Genomic DNA, 25,694 nt, shown 5'->3' with positions numbered 1-25,694 from the left:
GATTTTTACTGTCACATTTGTGAATGCTATATTTCACAAAGGTCCCCTCTAATATCCAACAAGATGAGAGAGAAAACAGATCATTTGCTGTCACATTTCTGAATGTGAATCATTCATAAAGGCTCCTCTAATACCCAACAAGAAAAGAGAAAACAGACCCAGTTGATTGTCTTTATTTTTTCTTCTCCTGCACAAAGCATATTGGCATGCTATCTATTTTTTCCTTCCAATTTAGAACTTAATTCTTTCTGCACTAGGTTTAGGCAAAGGACAGAATTCAGTGATAGACATGTGGTAATGCTCTAGGCCAAGAGCTGGCCACTGGCTTTCAAAACACTATTGTTAAAAAGAATGTGGGATTGTGAAACAGCATGGAAATCTTTTGGAAAATAAAACATAAACTGCTGATGGCTACACAGATGAAAAAAAAAAAGAGATTTCAAAGAAAACTAGCCTTTAAGAGACAAACACCTGCCTATTAAGCACCAGAAGGGTTTTCTTACTAGGAAGGAAGGAAATAAAAGGAAAAAGAAAAAACAAACAATGGAAAAAATTTAAGATACAGAAGGTGAAGGGTGAGAGGTGACTGCTCATCATTTACATTCTCACCTTCTGTGCACCAGCAAATGCATGGTAGTAACAGGAAACATAAGTCATTATGGCTCTTTCATCAGGTCTGGCAGTATATACTAAATCTGTGTAGAAAAAAGAAGGTTAACTGCTTGGACATTCTAAAGACAATAGCCGTCTGCTGACTGACCATCAGGGAGAGAAAGGGAAGCAAGGGACTCTTCTATATGGGACGGTGTTACAGATCTGATCAGATCAAGGAAATTGCACCTATAAAAATCCATCACTTCCCACAAAGATTCAAAAGTCATCAAAGAGAAGGGTATGGCTGCCTTAGGTTGCTATGGAGGAGTCCCAGAGTAGCTGGACATTTCACATCCAAGGCTAAGGCTAGATTTAAAATCCAGCCCTAGGGTTTAACAGGAGATAGGCACTGGGGGACATGCAGCCTAAATCCTATGGTCTTGATGTTGCCATATAGCGCGGGGGAACAAGAATCATCAAGATTTCTGTTCACATATTCATTTGTACATTTATATTTGCTGCTAATCTAAACCCATTCCCTTAAACAAGAGCATAAAAAAAGAGGGGAGGGGTTGTAATGAATTAGAAGGAACTGGCATCAATGAAGTGGCCTCTCTCTTTTTTTCTGTTGGCTGGTAGATTGGTCAAGATGAGGAAGAATCTCACCAAATGTAAAATTATAGATCATGTAGTTAGTTTCATGGATGAGTCTTATTAGGCATGACAATGTCCCCATTTAGCGCTTACAACAGACACATGACCAACAGGGCAACCAACAAAGTGGGATAGAAAAGGGCTGGTTAGATGGGATGAGAGATCTTCAAGGATGAGACCAGTCAGCAACATCACAATGGAAGAAGGACAGGTAAGAGAGTTAAAGTATAATGCTACTTTAATAATTCACAGTTTACCAGAAATGAACATAAAGAACTTACGGGATGAAAAATACACGATACAAATTAAAGTGTTTCTATTCTATACTGGTCATGTTTCTATTTCTTTGCCATCACTTTCTTATAAGATGGTGTTGTCAAAAGATAAAACAGCATATGAGCAAAGGTATATGTGAGTCTTCTACATTTAGACAAAAAGAGGAGGGAAAGAAATAGGAGAAAAGAATGTGAGACAATAGAGGAAAGGGTGAAACGTTAACTTCTTTGACAAACAGAAAGAATGGAAGTATCCTTGAACCAGAAGTCAGAATTTCAGAAAGTAGTAGGAGTGTCAATAATACCAGAAGGAATGGTAGTTAGAGTGATCCAGTAGGGAATGAGTGACTCTCTGAATCAGGGGCTCAACTATGGAAACTCAATTTTAGGCCATTAGGAAATTACTTGACAAACTTGAAGAGATTTAACAACCTTTCTCCCTCCCCAGAATTGCCACACTGAATGATTCCCGAGTCATTACTTCCCATAGGATCAGTGCAAAGGACAGAGTCCACAAGGATAAACAGAGCTTGGAAAGAGGAAATATGAGGGAAAAATGAAGAATAAGTATTCTCGTGATATTCTTTTACTATTCTGTGGACTGGCTTTATTTATTTAAAGTAGTCTTACACAGACCATAACTCTAACTGGTCACTCAAGGGCTCTGCTTCCAAAAGTAGTAGCTCAATAAATGTTGAAAAAATGAATAAGAAAAAAATTAAGACATAAAGTAAGACTACAAAAAATAAATAAAGGAAGAAGGTACTAACTGATGGGAAATGATGGAAAACACTTGATTTACTATTTACATAAAATCAAATGAGTAGCAACACAGAACCTAGAGGTGTTAACAATAAATACAGGGTGAGACAAGAGATTCAGAGTTATTTATGCTGAATGTGACTTACATTAAGTGTAAAGGAAATTTTGACTCACCCTGTATTCACAGAAAGGGTATAAAAGCTTATGTGCTACAAGACACCATAATGAGTGATACGATATAACATGAAGGAAAAAGATGAAGCTCTTCCAGATCTTTAGAATATCTGAGACTTGTTCAAAGGAAAGTTATGGAGATTTAGTGGTCACCCCTGCTGACCAAATACTTTGAATATGATGAGTATAACCAATATTGGAAAGGAAGAGGCTCAATTCTACAGTTCTTATTTTAGAATTTTCCTATCTTCTGTCTAGGTTCGTTTGCTGCACTGGAGTCCATACGATGAAAAAGAAGTATTGTTCTGCTAAAATTTGTGGGAGTCATTTTCAAAGTTATTTTTAAAAAGCACATACATAAATCTATGTTCTTGCTTTCCATTACACAGAAAATGTTCAGTTCTCTTTCCTTACCTACCTTATCATAGGTTAGTTTGAGAAGAGGTTTCTTTTCTTTCAATTTCTTTCTTTCTTTCTTTCTCTCTCTTTCTCTCTCATCAATTTTGAGTTTCAAATCAAAATCTATGCATGAAATTCTGCAGTAACATCTGCATGACCAAGATGATCACTTATTAAGAAATACAATGCTGCAAAAATCACACTGCACAGAGCTAAGAGATAAGCATAACAATGTCCAGAAATAACAAAAGTCACTGACTGAGTAAAATTCAAATCCCACCTTCTGCATCCAACATCTTGGGGATATCCAAATGCTTTTCTGCTATTTCCATGGCCAGGTTAATATTTCCTATGGGGTCATCCTGAACAGAAAAAAAAACAAAGTAATGACCAATTAAAAATAATAACCCATAGCTTTTAAAAGTCCAATCCTTGCTAATAATTTTCTGTACATATTTTGCTCTCTGAAGAAAATATCCTTTCTCTTTACCCTACTCCAAACACATTTTTCAGTAAGATACATCCCACACACACAATTTTTCACCAAAATACATTATAGCTTAGGTAGTTTTATCTCCCTTGCTACCCAACCCCAATAAGATGCATTTCAACTTAAATGTTTGGAGAAAAATAGAAATAAAGACATCACAAGGGAGTTAAATTATTCTGGAAACACAAATACCAATATCATACCAAGCAAACTGTACATGCACAATCTTACAAACAGCAAAATGAATCACAAAGCTCTTAGGATAAAAACGCTCTGTACTGAAAATGCGTCATTTCATGTTGTTTTTTTAAAATGTCTGGGATGAATTCTTTGGGTATAAGAGCTTATTTTGAACATTATTACTGATAATGACATAAATGTTTTCCTCAAAAAAAATTCATGAAGTATGAAGCTGAGTTGTTAGGAATTCAAAGGTAGAATTAAGACTAACATTAAGTCTGATTTAATTGATGCTGTATAGTTTTACTGACCATGTGCAGATCTCATATTCTGAGGGAATAATAAGAACCAAAAAGAGTTTCTACAAAAAAGAGGCAGAAGTCTAGGAACATATTTAAATGACATGCTTACCATAGTGTTTCATCCTTGAAATCATTTTAATATTTCAATAAAAATTTTGCAATATTATGCACTGGTAGCACAGAATAATAAAACTGTACATAATGTCTGACAAGCATAGGCATCAAACACTTAATCACAGTGTAATGATACAGTGTTGAATAAAGCAGCTGAATAGTTTCCTAGCCTTTCAGGGTACATAATTATTTCAGTCAAAATTTTTTTCAACCAAATGTGATATTAACTTAAGAAAGCATATAAATCACCTGGTTGAAAAACTTCATTTCATCAAACAAATGGTAATGGTAATCTATTTTCATGCTAATATTTGCAAAGCTGTATAAAATTTTTAAGTTAAAAAAATCTGGTATTAAACTAATGGTTTCAAATAGTTAAACAATTCTTAACTTTAAGGACACCATCTTGGACTATAAACATCTGGAGATGAAGTAGAGCTTATAGATATACTTGTTACCATGTTAACAATGTCAGATTGATTTTTAATGTTTTAGCCATTTTAAGTGGCCATAGGCTAATTCAAGAAGAACAACTACATGTTGAGCCATTTTTAAGTAGCCAAAAAAATGGAGAGCACCATTTCACGATCTATCTTTTATTTTCCACCATAAAGATACAATGTGTGTATTTGTGAACTGTTTTGGATATAACTGATTAAAGTATATATCCAAGTATTTGAATATGTGATAGGAAAAGATGATGATATAGACAGCTAAATCTACTGTCATTATCTCTACTGCCAAGTAATGCTTGATCTCTATGAGAGAAAGAAGAGGAATCAGGGCTTGTCCACAGTGGTACCTCATAAGCATAATGGTACTAAGATGTGATATTTTTTAACCTAGAAGGGACCTGAGAAAAATACTCTAGAATCCTAGAATTTCAGAGCTGGAATGGGCTTCAAAGGTCAATACAGCTGAGAAGGCATCTCCTCTACAACTTCCCTAACAAGTATTCATCTAGCTTCATTTAAAGTCCTTTAATGGTTGGGGAGCTTACTACCTACTGAGGCAATTCATTCTACTTTTGGAAAATTCTGTTAAGAAATTTTTATTTATATGGGATTAGAATCTACTTTTCAGCAAATTTTTAGATTTTGAGCTGGAAGGGATCTTAAAGGTCATCTAATCTAACCACCTGACTTTACAGATGAGGCCCAGAGAGATTAGATTTTCATAAGGTCATATAGACAGTAAGTGGAAGAACCCGAATTTGAACTCAGGTCCTCTGACTCTAAATCCAGACTCTTTCCACTGTACCACACCAATTCCACTTCTACTTTCATGTCTAATACTTTTATTTTGCAGATAGGAAAAAAAGCATACCAGACAAACTAAGAAACTGTGGTCACCCAATTCTCTCATGTATGGCATTATCTTATTTCATATGCATTGTCTAAATCAGGGGTGGAGAAGACATGGCCTCGAGGCCACATGTGGCCCTCTAGGTCCTCAAATGTAGCCCTTTGACTGAATCCAAACTTCACAGAACAAGTCCCCTTAATAAAAGGATTTATTCTGTAAAACTTGGACTCAGTCAAAACGTCACATCCAAGGACCTAGAAGGCCACATGTGGCCATGAGGCTGCAGGTTCCCCACTCCTGGTCTAAATAATGACCAGTAAATCCTTCGTGTGATACCCAAGTCTGTGGGTATCACATCCAGCTTAATGGAGAAATCCAAAGGGAAATTACTCTTCTACCTACTCCCTCAGTCACACAGGAGAAAACAATATAATGCAGGGGCAAATTCCATGACCAACGGCAAAAATAAAGATATCCTCAAAATAGCCAACTAAGAATGGCAGCAACCAGAAAGAAATTTTGTGTTACCTTACCACCATCTGAAAGATTTGTTTACCAGTTGTGAGTTATGTTGCCACTAACATTTCTAAATGACATCACTTCCAGGGTGGAAAAGCAAAATGCCCTAAAAGCTTAGGACAGGTGATGGTTTGCTTTAATTGGAAGATCGATGGACAAAATGGTATAGAAGAATAAAATGCTGGACCTACAACCAAGAAACCTAAAGCTGAGTGATGGTGCACCATTTGCATGATAATGTGTAAGCAATTTAACCTCTGTGAGGCTGTTTCCTTAGCTAAAAATTGGGGATAAGGTATTTGTAAGACCTACTTCACAAGGCTGTTGTGATCGAGGAAAATTAGAAATTCTAAATGGCTATGTAAATGTGAGTTTCCACATCTACTCCTTGGTTTCCATATATGTAAAATGGGAATGATCTTTGTATCACTGAGTTGTTGTCCAGAGGGTGCTCTAGTCTAACCATAAAGCACGACATAAATATGAGTTAATATGGTCTCTACTTTCAAACTAGTGAGAAAGCACATCAAGGAAGAAATGAAAGCTCTACAATTTAATATTTCTTAAAGTTGGCATCCTTTCTTTCTAGGATTGTAAAATATGTGTAATACACTGTGCCCATCTCCTAACATTTGAACCTTCATATTTCATCTGAATTGTGAAACCAAATTCACCAGCATTAAATATGACTGTGTTTATAATTAAATGAACCTGAAAAGAAAAAGGAAACTCTAAAGGAGAGTTTGAATGTCCTTCCAGGCAAGTGACTTAGAGCAGATTCACGATCCATGAGGCAAAATCTGAAGGAATCAAACTAAATCAATCTATCAATTTACAGTTTGGATAAAAAAAAGAAGAATTGGGTTTTTCCCCCCCTTTCCTTGTGATATCCAATTTAATTTAATCAGACAAACACTTACTTAAGCCCTCTGCTAGCAGTTAGGAATGCAAAGACAGAACAGTAAAAGACACACATACGTCTGACCCAGCAGCCATGCTTTTCACTCATGGGAAAAAGTTAGCCCAGATAGCACTACTTTTTTTTTTTAAAGCCTTTTCTGGGGGTAGGAGGGAAGCATATCCAGAGTTAGTTCAGTGCTGATGTGCTCATTCTTAAGAGAACATGCCAAAGGAACACAAGTCAGGACCCTGAGAGGTCAGCATGCTGTGTCACCTAGAATGACCTTATTAAGCTTTGAGTAGTCAATGAGGTCAGGTCGATGTCTGTGGATGAGTGCACAGAGTCCAAGGCCATCTTTCCAGCTTCACAAAGAGTTAAAAAGAATGGGAATACAAGTTAATCAAGTCATAGATTACATTGGCACAGTGCTGGGCTTGGTCCCATTCTAACTCAGACCATTAATCCCTTATTTCGTGGGGCTCAGGGACCACAGGAGCTCTCTCATCCCTCCCCCTTCCTTTCCCCCTTGCACCTAAGAGATAACACCACCATCTCCCCATCCCCTTTACCAAACCTCAGACTTACCAGAGATGAGTTTCCCCTCACTGAGCTGAACAACAGACAATCTGCAGCATAGTTCTGATTTTAAGCCTTTGACGGGCTGAGTTTGCTTGGGAACTAACCACCAAGTATAACATTGTTTCTATGGGAAATACTTTCAGAGTTCTAAACAACCAATTTAGAGATTAATTTTTAGAACACAAGCTCTTTGTAAACTAGGAACTTGTATTATACAACTATTTTATAGTATAAATCCTTATTTTACCTTCTTTATAAGGATCCCTTACTCTGTGACTTTCTGTTAATATTAACACTGAATGCAAAGCTCACCATTTTAATTTTAAAAGCCCTAATACTGTAACTATGAGCTTACCTAGGACAGAGTTAATACAAATTATTAGAAAAAAAATTTTTTTACAATGATGCCAGTAGGGCTTGGAACTAGGGCACCAAGATCTCTAGGTTTCACCTGAATTTCACAAAAGTGAAAGTCCAAGGAATGCTGGAGTATTGTGAATAGCTGGAGGGGTGGGGAGGAGAGAGAGGGAGAGAGAGAGAGCACAAAAACTGAGATCCAGAGACTACACGTTATTAGAGAACTCTAAGAGGCAATTTATTTTCTCAAAATATGTCCTTTTTTTTTTTTTGCCTTCAGAAAATGGAACTGACATTGATTGCTTATTCTACCTTGTACTGAGAAGTCAACTCAATTACATAGCCTGTAGGTCTTTCGTGACCTTCATGTCTTCGGTTCTTTACTACAGCTTTTGGACTAGTTTGCTATTCGTGAGTCCACTATATAGTGTCAAGAAAAAGGGGCAAAAAACACTAAGATTTTCTTCTATGTGACTGTAGGAAAAAGAGTGAATAAGGAAAAGGCAAGCAATTGACTAACAGAAAGTTCTTGGATTATGTTTGAAGCACACTGACCCATGCAGTCCCTATTACCTATATTTCCTTACTGCTTTGACGCGGCCACTGCAGTGATGAGCATGAGACCAGCTCAATGCTCTGTAATCCGGAGACGCATGGATGAGGCGGGAGACAGCAAGGTGGCAGAAGCTCCGTTTATTGAGTGCAGTTAGCTGTCTTTTATGGCCCTAGTGATGCATGTTCAAAGTGTGATCCCCCTGTGATAGCCAATCATCAGGTCTGCTAGAGCTCGTGTCAGGACTCATCTCCCATTGAGAGGAGAGCCAAACCAACCGTGGGAGCTGCATGTCAGCAAAGGAGAGGTCCTGGGAGACTTCCTTATTTTTGCCACGCAACTGTATTGTGACCCTCAGCTTCTACTGATAGAAGCTAGAACTCCCATGGGAAAGTTTCCTCAACAGAGCTCTCATGAGACCGTGAGACATTCACCCTAACACTGCTTATAAGGATAAGTCCAAACTTTCTATTTTGATATTCAAGGTCCTCCATTTTGCCTATCCAATCTTAACTCTTAAATTTTCCATAGATACCCCTCTACTCTAAGTCAGTCTCATTGGGTGTCTCACACACACAATCTCCATCCTGTCCCCTTGTCTTTGCTCAGGCTGTCTAATCTGTTGAGATTGTTCTCTTTCCTTCCCTCCATCAGTTCAAATTCTTATTCAAAAGATACCCCAATATTACTTTTTCCCTGAAGCATTCCAAAACTGATTCTATGATCTTGCCTTTACTTTCTATTCTTTGTATTCTACTGTATCATATTATGTTACACTCCCTCAGAATTACTCTATAGCTGTTCTGTGTATCTAAAACTTTGCCTTCCAAACTGGTAGGACCTAAGGCTTTTTGTTCTTTCATGTTGTTTAAGGTGGCTAGAACAGCGAATGCTTAATAAATATTTGTTTAAATAATTATCCATATTATTGCCACAGTGTTCTTGTATAGCTATAGAAGTCTAGCAATAAGGTTATTATTGGATTTTGGAAAAGTGCAGGTTGGGACTCAATTCTTGCCCTATCAAACAAAGATCCTATCCTTTCCTTTCCTCCTTTTTGTCCATCTGCTAAAGGCTGAAATATAGTAATTTTGATGAATTATTTTGACATTGCATAACTTCTGTTTCAAGAAATTAATCTTATTTGGCGAGATTAGTATTTTTTGCATGCAAATTTTTGCTTCCAGACAAAACTGGACATCAGAAATTCTGTACTCATAGAAAACATTTTTCTCATCTCTGGAGGAGAGGAGAAATGCTAGTATGAATAAACATTTATTCTCCCCATCACCCATTGATTCTAATACAATTCTTAAAAAGGATCTTGATCTCTTACCTGGTGTGGAAATTCTGAATATTTACATTCCTATAAGGGGCAGTTTTCCTCTGGCACCAGAGAAGCAGACCTTCTTTAGCAGAGGTTTCTGTAATGAAAACAATTGATTTTAGGGTTCTTAGTGTGTGTTCATCATTGCTCCCACAAGACCAACATAATCACAGGGCCATAGATGTCCCACTAGAAGGGACCTTAGATATTATTGAATTCAACTCTCTTAAATTACAGATGAGAAATCTGAGGCCCAGAGAAGGGAGGCAAATTGCTAAAGGCCACACAATAAGTGGCAAAGGCAGAATTCAAACCCAGATTCTCTGATTCTCTATCCAACATTCTTTCCAGGATACTATATGCCCTCCATGATACACCAAGTAAGCAACACTTATGTGGAGACAGTTCTCCCCACCCCATATATAATGTCCCTTTCATAAACGGATAGACTTACCTCTAATTTTTATAATAAGAGGTAAATCTATCTTTTTTAAAATTTTATTTAAAATATCATTCTATTGAAGGAAACCATATCCTCCAAAATGATTCAGACCCAATCTGTTAAAAAAAAAAAGAGGGTATCACTAGAAAATTTATTTGTGAAAAATCCCTTCATTTAAATGGTAAACTCACAGAGGGTTATAGTGAGCTCATTAAAGAATAATGACTCCATAAAAATCTAAATTACCAAGGTAATTTGTTAACTACTGTGCTGAAGGCTAAAAAGAGTCTGCCTAAAAAAGAGTTTTATGCTTTGTTTTTTACATTTAATTGTTGGTTCGTTGTTTTGAGGAATGTCTATTTAATAAACATACCCTATAAAAATGCTAGAAAATGCCAAGTACTAATTTGACAGATTGTACTTAAGCTATTAAGCAAGATCCAGAATTATAACACTTTTGGCACTCTAATTTTCCTTCAGGACACATATGGATGATGTCATTAATATGTAATCTTTAAAATGCGGCAAAATCTTAATGGATTCATAATGTAACTAATTAAAAATTTGTGATGATTCAGATGTTTGATTGGCTAATGTTTATCTTGTCCATCTAATTTAATAGGAGTTTGCTAGGTGAAATAATGCAATAGTAAAAAACAAGATTACAGAGGAAACAACTATCATTTTAAGAAGATGAAAATGTTCACATAAGTTTCTTTTTAAGTCATTTATATATGGACCAGTTGATAGAATCACAGTAAATTAGAGCTAGAAGTGACCTTGGAGGTATTTTACAAATGAGCAAATAGTAGACCAAAAAGGAAAAAGGGAAAGACCCAAGATCACAGAGCTAACAAGCAATAGAAGTGAAAAATGAACCCAGATCTTAGCCTGTTTTTCACTAGACACTATTGCCTCCCAACTTAGAGAAACTATAAATTTAACTAGATAAATCATCCTTATTTATTTATGCAGATCTAAAAAGAGCCACACTTTTCTTATTTTGGTTGGAATTGTTCTATGTCCTTTAAGACAAAGTTATTTTCTTTAAGGATTTTGTGCAACTTATAATTTTATAATTAATTTTATTAAATTATATTGACATAAATTATAAATTACTTACAATTTATGTAAATTACAAATTTATATAATTTTAATATAATATACAAATATGTTATATTTATAATTAATAATTTGTGCCATTTGTACTGACCAACACAGTGCTTAATCACTAATCAGATCTTAACATAGTGTTACCTCCTTTACTAGGAAGAATGGCTCACGGGCTACTGAATGAAGTTAGAGGAAGTCACAAAACACAATGATAGAGACGAATTGATATTATCTAATGTCAAGGAAGCCTTCACTGCAGTAAGGCAAGCTTCTATTCTTCTCTGACTCAAGCCTCCCCCACCTTTCCCTCCTCCATCCCCCTCTCAGGTGAAGGCTTCACTTCATACTGCACCAAAACAACTGGGGCCATGTAAGGAGAGCTCCTCTTCTTGTCTCTTCTGTTATCACCATTACCTTCCTTCATTGCCACCTCTGATGAAGGAGGGGCCCTGCTCCTTGCCTCTACATGCACCTGGATCTCATCCCTTCCTGTCTTCTCCATTACCATTCTTACTCTCTCCCTAATCTTTACTTCTCCCTCCCTACTACTTACTAACTTTCACAAAAGTTAAAAAGTAGCTAAAGCAGCAAAGTATCTTGAGGAAGTGTTTGAAGACAGCAGGTGCAAGGCAAGGCAAACCCTCCTCAACTTCATCCACTCAAGACCCTGATGGAGACAGCCCAGGCTGCTGAACCAAGGACCCCAAATTCCAGCCCAATACTCTGCCCCTGCCCCTACCAGCTCCCATATAGGAGAGCAATCCATGGAGAAGAGACCCGCCATCTTTGCCGCCATCACCACCAGTTATTTTACAGCATTTTATGGTACATGAGTATTTCATTGTATTCCAGTACTAAGTCTGACTCACTGGGCTAGTCCAAGCTAGGCGTAGCCTAAGGCTAAGTGTTAGTTGGTAGGATTTTATCATTTTGACTTTTTGTTTCTCATGGTTGAAAGAGAAAGAATGCTTTAGAAAAGAAAGAAAGCGTCAAGTGATTGGCTGTCCAGATACAGGAATCTGCTCCCCCACGACTAACAGAAACTTGAGCCATATATTGATAGTTTTCTCAGTAGCATCAGTGTAGCAATGTAGAGCCCCCACAGAAGGACATGAGAGGCTCCACATGGGCACTGAAGCACTACATATTGCAATGAGCTTGTCCTTGTGTTCATGTGATTTGAAGGGAGGCAGAATAGACAACTCTAGCCTTCTTCTCCAGCCACCCTTCTTTAAGGGAGACTTTCATTCCTGCCAGGAGGGAAAGCAGGAGGTTGGGCAGAAGCCACTCTGCTCTCCTCCCAGGCGGGGTGGATACTGGGTTAGAGGTATAGCTATACCTACCAGCAGAAGATTAGATTCCATGGCCTAGCAGGTAGATCCCAAGTGCCCTGGGAATAGACATGCGCCCCTCCACCCTTCCTGCCCAGATCACCCTCCTTACTTGTAGCCCAGTTCACATAAGCAACCTTTGTAGAGATGGGACTTAGCAACAACTTTAGCAGGTATTATAGTCTAGGCAGCTAGGTGGTGCGGTGGACAGAGCGATAGACTTGGAGTCAGGAAGACTAGAGTGCAAATCCAGCTTCAGATACTCTTAATGGTTGTGTGATTCTGGGCAGATCATTTAACTGCTTTGCCTCAGTTTCCTCATCTGTAAAATGGGGACAATAATAAGAGATACCTTTGGGTTGTGATGAGGATCAAATCAGATAACCACCCTATGAGGCAGGGATGTTGAGAAAGTGGGGGCTGCAATAACAGTGAGCACTTACATCATTTATATAGAGCTTTAAAGTTGGCCAGGTAACTTTATAAACCTTAAAGCACCATATAAATGCTAGCTATTATTATCATTATCATTATCATTATTATACTACATCTTCAGGAGCCACAGCAAATGAAGACCCAGAAAAGAAAGTTTTCACCAACAAAGACAAAGTCAAATGGTTTGCATTGGGCACAAATATAGTTTTATCAATGGAAATGGGCATTAAAGAATATGTATTACCATTTGCTTTGCCACTGCACCCTAAGGACCACTAGGCCTTTCCACCCTACTTGCATATATGGATTGTCTCTCCTATTAAAATGTGAACTACCTGAGAACAAGGACTGACTGTCTTGCTTTTCTTTGTACATATTTAGCATTTAGCACAGTGATTTGCACAGTGTGAGTGCTTAATAAATTCTTTTTCATTCATTCATTCATTCACTTATACCCTTGCTACCTAAAAACACAATCCTTTTGTCCAACCTCAAAAAAACTCTCATTAGATCCTATTATGCTGCTTAGCTATTGTGTGCCGTACCTTTCCTCTCCTTCTCTCTGCTCAAATGCTTGAAAAAGTTATCTGTACTCAGTGACTCCACTTCCTCTCTTTCACTGTCTTCTAGAGTCACTGCAATCTGGCTTCTGACTTCACCAATCAATGGAAACTACTCTCTCCCAAATAACCAGTGATCTCTTAATTACCAAACATAATGGTCTTTTCTTACTCTTCACTCTTCTCGGCCTCTCTGAATCATTTGATAGGGTTGATTTCCTCCAATTGGATACTTTCTTCTCTTTGGGTCTTCATGATACTGCTTTCCTTTGGTCCTGCTACATGACTGATTATTCCCACTTAGTTACCTTTGCTGGATCTTCAAACTCTTCCCCTCACTTAATGGTGGGTTTTCTGTAAGATAGCATTCTGTGTCTTTTCCTCTTTTCTCTTTATACCATTTCATTTGGTGATCTCATCAGTTCCCATGGGGTTCAATTGTCGTCTCTATGTTGATAATTCTCAGGTCTACATATCCAGCCATAGTCTCTCATCTTAATTCTCATCTCATATCTCAAAGTGACTACTGGACACTTCAAACTGGATTTTCTATATCTAAATCAGAACTCATCTTTCCCAACTATAATTGTTGAGGGCACTACCAATCTCTCAGTCTCCCAAATTCACAACCCTGTCATCCTCAACTCCTCACTCTCACTAATCCCATATATCACTAATTATTGTCATTTCTACCTGAACAACAGCTCCTCTCTATATCCTCTTCTCTTTACTAACTAGCTGCCATGCCAGTTCTGGCCCTTAACACCTCTTGCCTAGACTATTGGAATAGCCTTCTAATTGGGCTCCCTTCTTCAACCTCCTCCCCTCTCCAAACTGTCCTTCACATAGCTGCCAAAATGATTTTACTAAAGCATAGGTCTGCCCATATCACTATCCCTGCTCCCAAAACTCCAGAATCTCCCCATTACCTCCAAGATCAAACAGAAAGTCCCCCTCACAACCTGGCCCCTTCCTATCTTTCTACCCTTCTTACACTTTACTCTCCTCATTTACTCTTTGGGCCAATAATACCAGCTTATTTGCTGTTCTTTGCACATGACACTCCACCTACTAACTCCATGCATTTGGACTGGCTGTCCCCTCATCTCTAGAGCGCTTACCTTTCTTACTTCCATCTCCTGTCATCTTTGACTTCTTTTATGATTCAGTTAAGAGTACCACCTTCTGTAAGAGACCTTCATGTTCTCCCTGGCCACTTGAGCCTTCCCTTCTAAGGTTACCTTCCTCCTACTCTGTAGGTATTTTATATGAAACTGTTTACATGTTGTCTCCCCATTACTATGTAAATTCCTTGAGGGCAGGGATTATTTTCATGTTTTATTTTCATGTTTCTCCAAGTACAAGTTCCAGGAATATAGTTAATAAACATTCAATAAGTGCTTTATAATTGGTTGATTGATGTACATATGCAAAGGTCTTCAGCATCTTGAAGAGTAGCCCAAACTCTACTGTAAACACTTTGAGAGCAAGGATTGTGCCCCATATCCCAAAGTGTATATGGCAGTGCCTTGAATGTGTTCAATAAATATTTGATAACTGATTAATAACTAGAAAGTGTCAGCACTACAAGAAGTCCTGGCATTCTGCTGGAATATGAAAGTGAAAAGTTGGATTTCCAATGTATAGTTAAAGAAGGCAGGTCAAGTTTAGTCATGGATGAGGAACACATAGGCCTCTCCTCAAATAGACCTGTAGCTAGTTAGACAGTTGGTGATTTCAGGCTAAATAGGAAATCTATTTTGAGAGAAATCAACTTAACACCTTTTAGCAGAAATGAATAGATCAAAATATTTATAAATTGAGTGGGAATAAAAGACTAGTGATTTTCATCTTCACTGGAGATTCAAAGCTTTCAAATGTCCTTATTGTGAAGCAGTGATGGCTAGGGAGAGAGCCACCACAAAAAGTCCAGATGCTATTAAGAAGGGAAGACTTGATTTTCATAAATTCTTTCTGTACCTGGAACTCTTTTTGTTTTAGTTGTAAGCCCAAACAATTCAACCAGATAGCTATAAATTCATTAAACTTATTTTTAATCTTGTAATAAACATGTAAGAAGCTAAATATCTGTACATTTTCCTAGATATTTGTGCTCTAAACATAACACTAATGCTCTCCACAAAGATTCCACCCCCAGAAATGACACAGTATTGCACAAACCCAACCCAACAATAGTTATTATTTATATTGTACTGTAAGGTTTGCAAAATGTTTTCTCATTTGTTCTCCACAACAGTTCTGCAAGCTAGATGCTATTATTATCCCCATGTTGCGGATGAGGAAACTAAGGCTCAGAGAAGATAAGAAAGTAGCCTAGAGTTACACAGTTAGTAAGTATCTGAAGCTGGATTTGAACTTGGGTCTTTCTGGCTCCAAGTCCAGCACTCTATCCACTTTGACACCTAGCTGCCCAATGCAAGTATAATTATAAAGTTGAACGGTCATGTTCCTAAATGGGTACAATCTTATAACCGACCTTTCTGCTTTAGAAAACCCCTGTACACAATTCAGTTTGTAGAATATATTTCATTTTCACCACTTGCCACAATTTTTTCTTTAACATATTCAGGTAGTCTCCCATATACTTTACCTTCCACTGAAATATCCTGGATAGCAAAGCGAAGGATGATGGTCCAGATCATACCCAATGTCATTTTCACATTGCCGTCAACAATTTCTGTAGGTAAGAAAAAAAATTTTAAAAAGCTCTACAACATTATCTGGACATACTTACCACTGCCCTCTTTCAACAGTGATGCCTACAATTACATCCAAGAGTGAAAAGAATTTTTACATTTCTATAGGTCCACCAGAACACTTATAATCCTAATGCTAATATCTTCAAATATGGTAGTGGGGCCCAAATTCCTCAACCCCTGGATGAATTCCGAATTGACTCACAGGCACAAATCTTGAAGATATATTTGACTGAAATCAACTAATTAATTCCCCAACTTCTAAGAATCCATTAGGAAAATTGTTCAACAATTAGACACGGACAGTTTAGTCTCAGGAACCATGCTGTTGATACTTAGACTCTATTGGTAGACTCTACTAGGCCTTAACTGGCCACAGGAGTCAATGACCAACACTATACAGCATTCTCAGTTTCTGCCAACTTACATGTATAACTATCACTAAGGGGAAGGCAATAAGCATTTATATAGTACCTATTACGTACTAGGTACTATTCCAACTGCATTTTACAAATATTATCTCGTGTGATCCTCACAACTACCCTGAAAGGCAGGTTCTATTATCATTCCCATTTTACAGTTGAGGAAACTGAGGCACACAGAGATTAAATGATTTGCCCAGGGTCACATAGCTAGTGTCTGAGGCTGGATTTGAACTCAGGTAGGCCTTCCTGATTATAAGCTGAGTGCTCGCTCTACTCGCTATGTCACCAGCTACTCTTATAATGATAGTATTTTATATTTGTATAGAGTTTTATGCTTTTTGAACCCCTTTCATCCCTCTTTCATTTTGCCCTCACGACACCTCCAATGAGATTAGTGCCTCAGCTTACCTTCAGCACCAATGGATACCAGTTTCACGCCCTTACTGGCTATGTAATCCAGGGCCTTATTGACGTTGGCAATTTTGTGGAAGCGCATTTTTCCTCGGTCAGGTTTGGACAACCTTTCACCTGTGAGGAAAAAAATGGCACACATACAGACTATTGGTTACACCGGGCTAAAAACCCAAGACAACAAAATTCAGAATCCAAGCTTTCTTAAAGAAAATTTTATTGGCAGGATTCTAATGACCACTCAGTCATTAGAATCAATTTGTTTTGGTTCATTGAACCAAACCAGGGGGAGAAAATAACCTGCAACATGAAATCAACTGTTCTAATCCCAGGAAGCCAATCGATCAGTCACTTTCAGATAAAATGGATTTCAGGATGACGGAGAGTACTATAAACATGTAGGCTTTTGAAACCTATTACTGTAGTTTGGTTTGAAATACAGATTAACACTAAGACTCTTACAGATGAGTTGAGAGAGATAGGGTTGTGCCACTGAATCTTTCTAAGTTGCTAGCTAGCCCTCGGGAGAAGCCAAAAAAGGATAAATTCAACTTCCTGAGCTGACTACCAGGAATTGATATTTATTCCAGTGACCTCAGTCAGTATATGGAAACGCGTGCATTGAAGGGAATTCTACTTTCATCTCTCACAGTCAAACTTCCTTGACTGTAAATATGAAGTCTTTAAAACCAAAGTCAGATATGTGAGTTATGTGAGGCAAAAATAACCTCAGTGTAGCTTATGCTCACTTATTCAGCATTAAACTAACAACTAAATTTGGGCTCTGTGAGAAATTTTATCTATTCCTCAGGCACAGCATCTAAGCTGGGGCTATAAATGTGGCATGAGGACTATCTTCCCCTGAAACTAGCAGATTTAAAGAGTTAGGCACCTTCCACAAATGTGACCAGGCCTTATGTGTTCTTGTATGTTTGCCCCTCTATACATGCACTCGAGCCATACATGTTCCCTACGTAAAAAAAAATATATGTGCAAACTTTGGCCATATGTTCCCAATACATATTATCTTTCCATGTTCTTCTTAATAATGTGCTTCTTCACACATGTTCTTCTTAATAATGTGACTCTTCACACATGTTCCCTAAACAAGTTTACTCTTCCCACTGTGTGGGAAAGTATACCTCAGGTCTATGAGAGATATATTCTATTGCTAATTTTCTTACCACTCTATTTAATATAATGCCTTTGCTTCAAGGGAGAAAAGTATGTAAATTCCAGGCACATACATTCTAGCATCATGAAGAACTGAGGGACAGGAAAGCAGCAAGGGTAGGTTGGGGGGACATGGTATCATTTCTTCTTGTTTTTCAAAGTAGGAGACCTAAACAATACTTTGAAAAGGGAAAACTAGGAAATGAGCTTATAGTAGAATTTAGCTAGTTTTCAGGATAGACAAAGATCTCCAAGAAGACAAGAACTTTTCCAAAGAGTAATTTCTAATATTGCAATTATAAAGCTTGAATTCTTTCAAAGGAAAACACTCAGCGTACTCATCCTGGAACAGATAGAAAGATGGTTTACCAAGTGTTTTCTTCAAAACAACCATCTAAGGCAGGTAACAAACAATATCTCTATTTACAGATGGGGAAACTGAGGATCACTGAAGTCATATGACTTCTGCAATCACAAAGCTATTAAGTCTCACAGGGAAGTTATGAACTAGATCAGAGCCAAGGTTTGAACCTATGCCTCAAGGAGATACATCCAGAGCTCTTTTCACTCAAGTGATAACACAATGAGTTAAGTATGTAGAAGACAAAAGCATTAGGGGTTACAACTATGAAAACTGCTTTACCGCCAACCTGAAATAACTTCCAAAAGAAGCATGAGTTTAAGGCCATTCCTGAAGTCTTCCTCAATGTTCTCAATTTGGGTACCAGCTTTTCTTAGATGAGAATTACACCAAGCAGTAAATGTCTGGAAGGTAAAACAAATATTTGTCAAAACAACAATCAGAAAATTTCCTTTTGAAAGACAGGCAACCTCACACATATTCTGAGGAGTGAAAAGAGGACTTTGGGTCCTGTCCAGTCTTCTAAAGGAGGAAAATGAACATGAAAGAAACAGGTAGAATTGAAGCCATAAGGCAAGTACCTGATAAGATTTGCTCCTTTGATGAAATACCCAGAAGAATGCCTGCCTGAACTTTAAAAGACTATCACCATTGGCTTATTCATATCTTGCTATGAATAGTCAACCCCATGGTAAGTAATGGCTTTTTAAAATATTTGTCACATTACTTTATGTTTATGCATGATATTCCCCAGTTAGAGCCTAAGCAACATACGGCCAACGAACAAGTCTTGTCTAAAATTTTGTATCAAGCCTAGGCCCTGCACAATGCTCCACACCCAGTGGGTACTTAATAAATGTTGAATTTTGTTGTTATATTTCTATTTATAGTTTTATCTGATCAACTATAGTTCTTAATGACAAAGATTTTAAATATTCTCTTCCACCCATATGTTCCCTTCATAACTCAGTCAGTCAGTCAAACAAGCATTTTTTAATCATTTACTATGTGCTAAATGCTGGAGATAAAACATTAGGCAGATAACACTGTCTTTGCTCTTAGGGAGCTCACATTCTAATGGGGAGACAACATTCAAACAGTTGTTTATAGAGTAGATGGACAGTAATCTCAAAGATACCAAGAAAGGAAAGAAAGATCTGAGCTGAGTCTTGAAGAAAACAGGGAAGCCAGCAGGCAGAGGTGAGGAGGGAGAGCATTCCAGACATGGAAGACAGCCAGTGCAAAAGGCACGGACATGGGAAATGGAGTATCAAGTGGGAGGAACAGCAAGCAGGCCACCTGGCTTATCGAGTTAGAGGAGGGGAATAAAATGAAAGAAAATAGAAGATAAGAAAAGGACAGGTTAAGAAGGGTTTTTAATGCAAAACAGAGGACTTTACAGTTTATCTTTGAGAAAATAGGGTGTCATTGGGATTTATCAAGAATGGAGACCTAACTGTGGTCTCCTAGAATGGTTAGACCTACTATGTATGCCACAAGTAAAATGCTTTTCTTCCTAACTGGGATTAGGTTCCTCCTCGATATAACTCATTGGGCACGTCTAAGCATATTTTATAATCATACTTTATCCAGAGCTTTTGTTACCTTGGCAACTTCCAATGAAGTGGGAAAATCCCTCTTCCCAGATTGTGGGGTGAGAGAGTGAGAGGAACATTTGCTCCTGCATCAGAAGATGAAACTCAAGAGTATATTTTGTTCATATAAAGAATTGTCATACATAGTTATTATGGTTAAATAGGCCTTTGTGCACTGGCCTGGGAACCAACCACTACATGTAAAGCTTTCTACAAGAACAAATAGTATTCTGAAGCCAAACTACCAACTTGCAGTGAATTTCTCAAGCGCATTAGTTCCTAAGTTGAATTCGGCCCATATAATGAAATGGGAATAAAATAACTCATATCAGTCTCTGCTCTAGAGAGCAAGAAAAAAAAACCCTTTTGTGTGTGCTCTATGTAGATCTCATCTTAGCGTGGGTGGTCTAAGAAGTGTCTGAGGTGGCTAGCTAAGTAATGCAATGAATAGAGAGCTGGACCTGGAGTCAGGAAGACCAGAGTTCAAATTCAGCCTCAGATACCCATCCAGAGGTATGACCTTAGGCGAGTCATTTGACCTCTGCCTATCTCACTTTCCTCACTTGTAAAATAGGGACAGTAATAATATCTACCTCCCAGGGTTATTACAAAGCTAACATGAGATAATATTTGTAAAGCACTTAGCACAGTGACTGGCACATAATAGGCACTTTGTAAATGTTTCCTTCTTCCCTGACTTCCTACAAAGAAGCTATTATGATTATCATAAGTTATTTGACTGCCTGCAAAATATACATTTTTACATTGATTTGAGAAATTTTGCAGAATGCATGAGTAAACAGGCTGTAACATGACACCAATCAAGAATTGCTTAAGAAACATGACAGAAAGTGACAAGCATGTCAGCAAAGAGCTGCATGTCTAGAAAAGAATGTTGGTCAGTATATGGGAAGAGGGAACAATAACTGATGGGCAGGCTGAGTACTACACTGGTATCCATGCAATGTCAAAAGAGCTATAGGAAGGCCTCCAGCACTATGGATGGAAAGGATATGGACAAGAGTTACACAGAAGCAGTCAATGACCCAAAGTGCTAAAGGCGAAATCTTCAGAAAAATAGCACTCTATATGTCATTAGATGGCATCCAAAGTTATTTTGTTTATTTTTCAAGCTTCATTTTCACTTGGCTCCCACTTAGGAACCATTTCCTCCCAAAACAGGATTAGAAACACAGCAGGCAGCTGTTGACTGAGAATGTAAACTCCCCCTAGTTTCATAACAGCTGCTGGTCTCAAGAACAAAGAGCTAGCCTAGTATATTAAATGGAAGAAAAATAAATAAGATATAGCATAAAGTTTGGACAAGTCAATCAACCTCTCAAGAAATACACTCTTTTCAAGTAAAATATAACAAGACAGAATCTTTTTAAAACAAAATTTTTAAAATAGAGGAATTTCCAAGCCTTGGCCAATAGGCCATTCATTTCAGTATGTTAGCAATCCTCTGGAGTTCATGGTTATTTAACTTTATGAAAGGCAGCTAAACCAGTAGCAGTTCAATGGTTTCTTCTAAGAAACACTTAGAGTTAAACTTTGCTTCTGTCTAGGAGAAAATTTGCAAGCCATTTGCTATAATTAATATGAACTACTCAAAGCCCTTAAAAAATAGCCTTAAACTTTAAATATTTTTCTAGCTAATGACATTCACATGAATGGTACTGCCTAGACCATTGTCATTGCCTAAGGAAACATGGATTAAAATGGAGGTGTGGGGTGGGGGAAGAAGCAGGAGAGTAGGTAGTTATAACTAGATAAGTATTTATTTTTGTTCATTCAATTTTACTGACAAGTAATGACCTATGCACACACACTTAGTCATTTAAATCTTTTAATGTAACCTTGAAAATAAATGATAAAGGAAACATTACTAAAGTCAACTGGCAAAGTCGGCATCACCAAAAGAACCCATGAAAATAATGTTAGTGTACTGATCCCCAGGGTGAGTCTTTAAGAGTCTCTTTGAGCCTACCACAGGTAGATGTCATAATTAAGGTAATCATTTGTTACGTAGCTGTTAATATCCAGGAAGATTAAACTAAAAGGTCAATGTACTTAGCCAAGTTAAGCCTAATGAAGTTTAAATATGTTTAATTAGTATCCCCATGTGCCAATATAACTTTGACTAACTAGTAACTAACAAAACACAAACATGAGAAAGGACTTCAATAGCTCTGTACTACAAAATGAACTTGGGGGCAGGGAGATTATGTGCCAGCACATGGCTTAATTTCCATTTTACTTAGAGTAAAATGAATTGCCTGAATTCCAGATGTAAAGACTGTTCCTATACAGATATATATATATATATATGTGTGTGTGTGTGTGTGTGTGTGTGTATGTATATGTGTATGTATATGTATATGTATATGTGTATGTGTGTGTGTGTGTGTGTGTGTGTGTGTGTGTGTGTGTGTGTGTATATATATATATACATATTTGCCCTGGCCCACCATTCCTACCACTATTTAAAAGAATGTGTTTATAATCTGTTATTTCCTGCTAAATAAGCCTGGGAAACATAGGTAAGATAAAAGAACTGTTAGCCTGATTAAACTCAAGCATTTGGTTCAGTAGACAAATGTTTCTAGCAAGGTTCTTTGCTTTGGAGGTCTTTGTAGTCATCTGGAATCTAGTTTTGGTCTTTCTAGTCAAATAGAACACAACAGAGACTACTTAAGGGAGCAGTAGTCATCATTCAAGAGTTTCCCCCAATGACAGTTTGGAAAACACTTTATCAACCATATTACGTGACACTTGTCCATGTTCTCTCAAAAGTTAACCAAATGGGCTCCACCCCACATTCTAGAGGCCTTCCCAAATTTCTCGTAACACTGAGGGGAGACCAGTGGAGCACTCTGTCTGTCCACCTGTTATCCCCTGTTCTTATCATATGACAAGATCATCTTCTCTCCTTGCCATACAATTCCCTGACGATGCCCTTTATTCCTGTTTTCTTTCTTTTGTTGGTTCAGAATTCCTTGTTGGTTATGTGTTACAGCCTGTTCACACCCATGTTGTGCCTCTGCTCATGTGGTACTCATCTGCTATCCGGTACACATCTTTATTTCTTCAGAGGCGCTGTGAATCCGTATCTCTCTTCCATATGGTGATACTAGTAAAATGTTAGTACTGAAAAGATGGGCCTTTGATTTCATGGGAAGCTGGGGTGGAGGGTAGGGAATCAGTAAGAGAATTTTTGCAATTTTAGAAAATATCTAGGCCTTCCTTCTTTACATTTTTATATCTTCCTTCAATTCTAGGTCTAGCTCACTGTCCATCCCAGATATACTTACTGTTGGATAAGTTCAAATGCATGTTGGAATCTGAGCAATAGACACTCTTCATCCACCTGATCTTTCCTGTTTAGATGGACATGGTAAACTCCTTTAAGAGATTACAGATCTCTTCCAGGAGTCCTGAGACCTTACGCATTCTAATCAATGTCAGTCACAAATAGCAATATCTAGATCATTGGTGTCAAACTCAAACTAAAAGGGATGTCTTCTGGCCACATAATTGAGTTAGAAAACCAGAAATTAAAATTATCAGTTGTATTATATTTTTATTTATTTTGTGAAACATTTTCCAATTACATTTTAGTCTGATTCAAGCCCCCTTCAGGAGTTCTGAAGGCCAAATAAGGGCTTAGACTACAGTTTGATACTTCTAATCTGACTGACCTCACCATTAACAGAGACTCCTCTTCAACCTGTATTCTACATCTCTTTCACAAGGGTAAATAACTTTACTGAGCATATACATCTTCCTATTTTTATGCTTCACTTGATGTACATAATCAGCAGGTCACTAAATAGAAGTATTTTTATAATTATATCTCCCAAGGAATACTGGAAGATATTGATATATGGAAGCAGACACCTGACCTCAAAAGAACTTATAGGTGTTTTTTTTTAATTTTACTGAATCAAATGCTTGTTTGTAATGAACAAACCAAAAGTGCAATGCAATCTTATATTGGCTACATCTTTCAATTAATTGTAAAACAGTAAAGATGTGGTCCACTGTTGAATATTATTTGGAAAAGATTGCTTGCTCCCTATTAATATACTCATTGAGGATACCCCAGAGCAGGGATGGGGAACCTGTGGCCTTGAGACCACATGTGACCCTCTAGGTCCTCAAATCCCCTTAAAAGGATTTGTTCTGTAAATCCTGGAATCAGGCAAAAGGCTGCACCCAAGGACCTAGAAGGCTAGACCTTGTTTTTATATCAACTCTTTTTACTATGCCACCTCAGTGGTATTTCACCATAGTGAAATGAACAGTTAGCCATTGTTATTGATTCAGTCAAAGGGCTGCACTTGAGGACCTAAAGGGCCACATGTGGCCTTGAGGCCACAGGTTCCCCACATTGGCCCTAGAGTTATATATAGAGATCTCCCTCAAAGATTTTTGTATGGACATGAGAATTGGCATATAAATCAGAAGGGAAAAAAGAAAGACAGGAAAGGACAAGAAAAAAGGAAAGAAAGAAAAATTTCAGCCTTCTCAGCAAAGGAATATTTGTTTGAAGGGTATATGGGCTTTAACCCTACTGAAAAATTACTGAATTTTTCAGAAAGCAAAGTCAAAATATTCTTCCATCCTCTCTTTACAGTTACATGTATCTATAAAGTCCATAGCAGACAGGATAGGAGACAAAAGTAGAGAAAGAGAGAGGAGAGGGGAGGAGAGAGAAGAGGGGAGGGGAGGGGAGGGGAGGGGAGGAGAGGAGGTGGTTAACCTGAGGTAATTCGATAGGAATTGATTGAGTACCTGCTAGATACAAGACACTATAACCTCCACTTAGATAGGCTGGTCCTTTAACCACAGATAGTCTGTCACCCAGTCCCGACTTAGAGTTGCTCCAGTTTATTAGCAAGCATTGCCAAAGCTTGTATTCCTTTGTCAATGTCTTTGAAACTCTGCTTCTCTTCCACATCAGGAAGATGTAAACTCTTTGAAGAATTCAAAAACTCTTCAAGAATTTCAATCTACTCTGGTCCCTGATGGGTGAGAATTCACCATGCTCTGCAGCCTTTAAGTATACCCTAATCCCTCATCCTCCTTTCTAATTCCTGATAGGAGGACAGTGATCAAAGCAACACTACCAATCTTGATAAGGCCATGCCAATTGACTGCCTATCATCATTCTGACTCCCTGATCACCACTTCCCTATTTTTGCTGTCTGGCCCTACTAACATGTAAGCTCCTTGAGCATAGTGACTGTCTTGTTGGTATTTGTATCTCTAGTCCTTAGCACAGTGCCTGGCACTAGCAAGAACTTGCTAGATGTTTGTTTGTTTTTTAATCATTTGTTCACTACTTCATTCAAGAAGTTGTTTTTAAATGCTTCTACAAAAACAGAAGTGAGCATTAGTATCTCTTTACTCATCTCAATTGACCAACTACTAGAAAGGACTATTTGATTCTCTGATCTATACAACACCCTATATTACTAAACATTCACACACAAAAAAATGGTGGTTCTATAATGGCAATCTGGACTACTTTATTTTTCTGGACTTTCTATGGGCTCAGGCATAATGGTGAAATGAAAACACGCCAGCAAGTGGTGTCGGTCAAGATAAAGAAAAAAATAGTGATACTCTGGAAACCTGAAG

General features: G+C 37.8%; 1 protein-coding gene across 2 annotated transcripts in view; it reads right to left on the bottom strand.

Moving 5' to 3' along the window:
- The window catches only part of LOC114049803 (alpha-actinin-2), a 95,166-nt gene that overhangs the window by 30,561 nt on the left and 38,911 nt on the right, over positions 1-25,694 (bottom strand). The window contains exons 2-8 of one of the 2 annotated variants that reach the window (XM_027871211.1): positions 18,743-18,857; positions 16,917-17,036; positions 15,978-16,064; positions 9,495-9,582; positions 6,953-7,031; positions 3,139-3,220; positions 610-695 (exon numbers count right to left, since the gene is read on the bottom strand). In XM_027871211.1, the coding sequence (XP_027727012.1) occupies positions 610-695; positions 3,139-3,220; positions 6,953-7,031; positions 9,495-9,582; positions 15,978-16,064; positions 16,917-17,036; positions 18,743-18,857 (657 nt within the window). The remainder of the gene's footprint in view (positions 1-609; positions 696-3,138; positions 3,221-6,952; positions 7,032-9,494; positions 9,583-15,977; positions 16,065-16,916; positions 17,037-18,742; positions 18,858-25,694) is intronic. The other variant, XM_027871210.1, reaches the window with a different exon arrangement.

Source organism: Vombatus ursinus, unplaced genomic scaffold (genome assembly GCF_900497805.2).
Source record: "Vombatus ursinus unplaced genomic scaffold, bare-nosed wombat genome assembly UNPS02014798.1, whole genome shotgun sequence".
Lineage (NCBI taxonomy): Eukaryota > Metazoa > Chordata > Mammalia > Diprotodontia > Vombatidae > Vombatus > Vombatus ursinus.
Note: the sequence above shows the minus strand (reverse complement) of the source record. Positions and strands in the feature narration are given on the sequence as shown.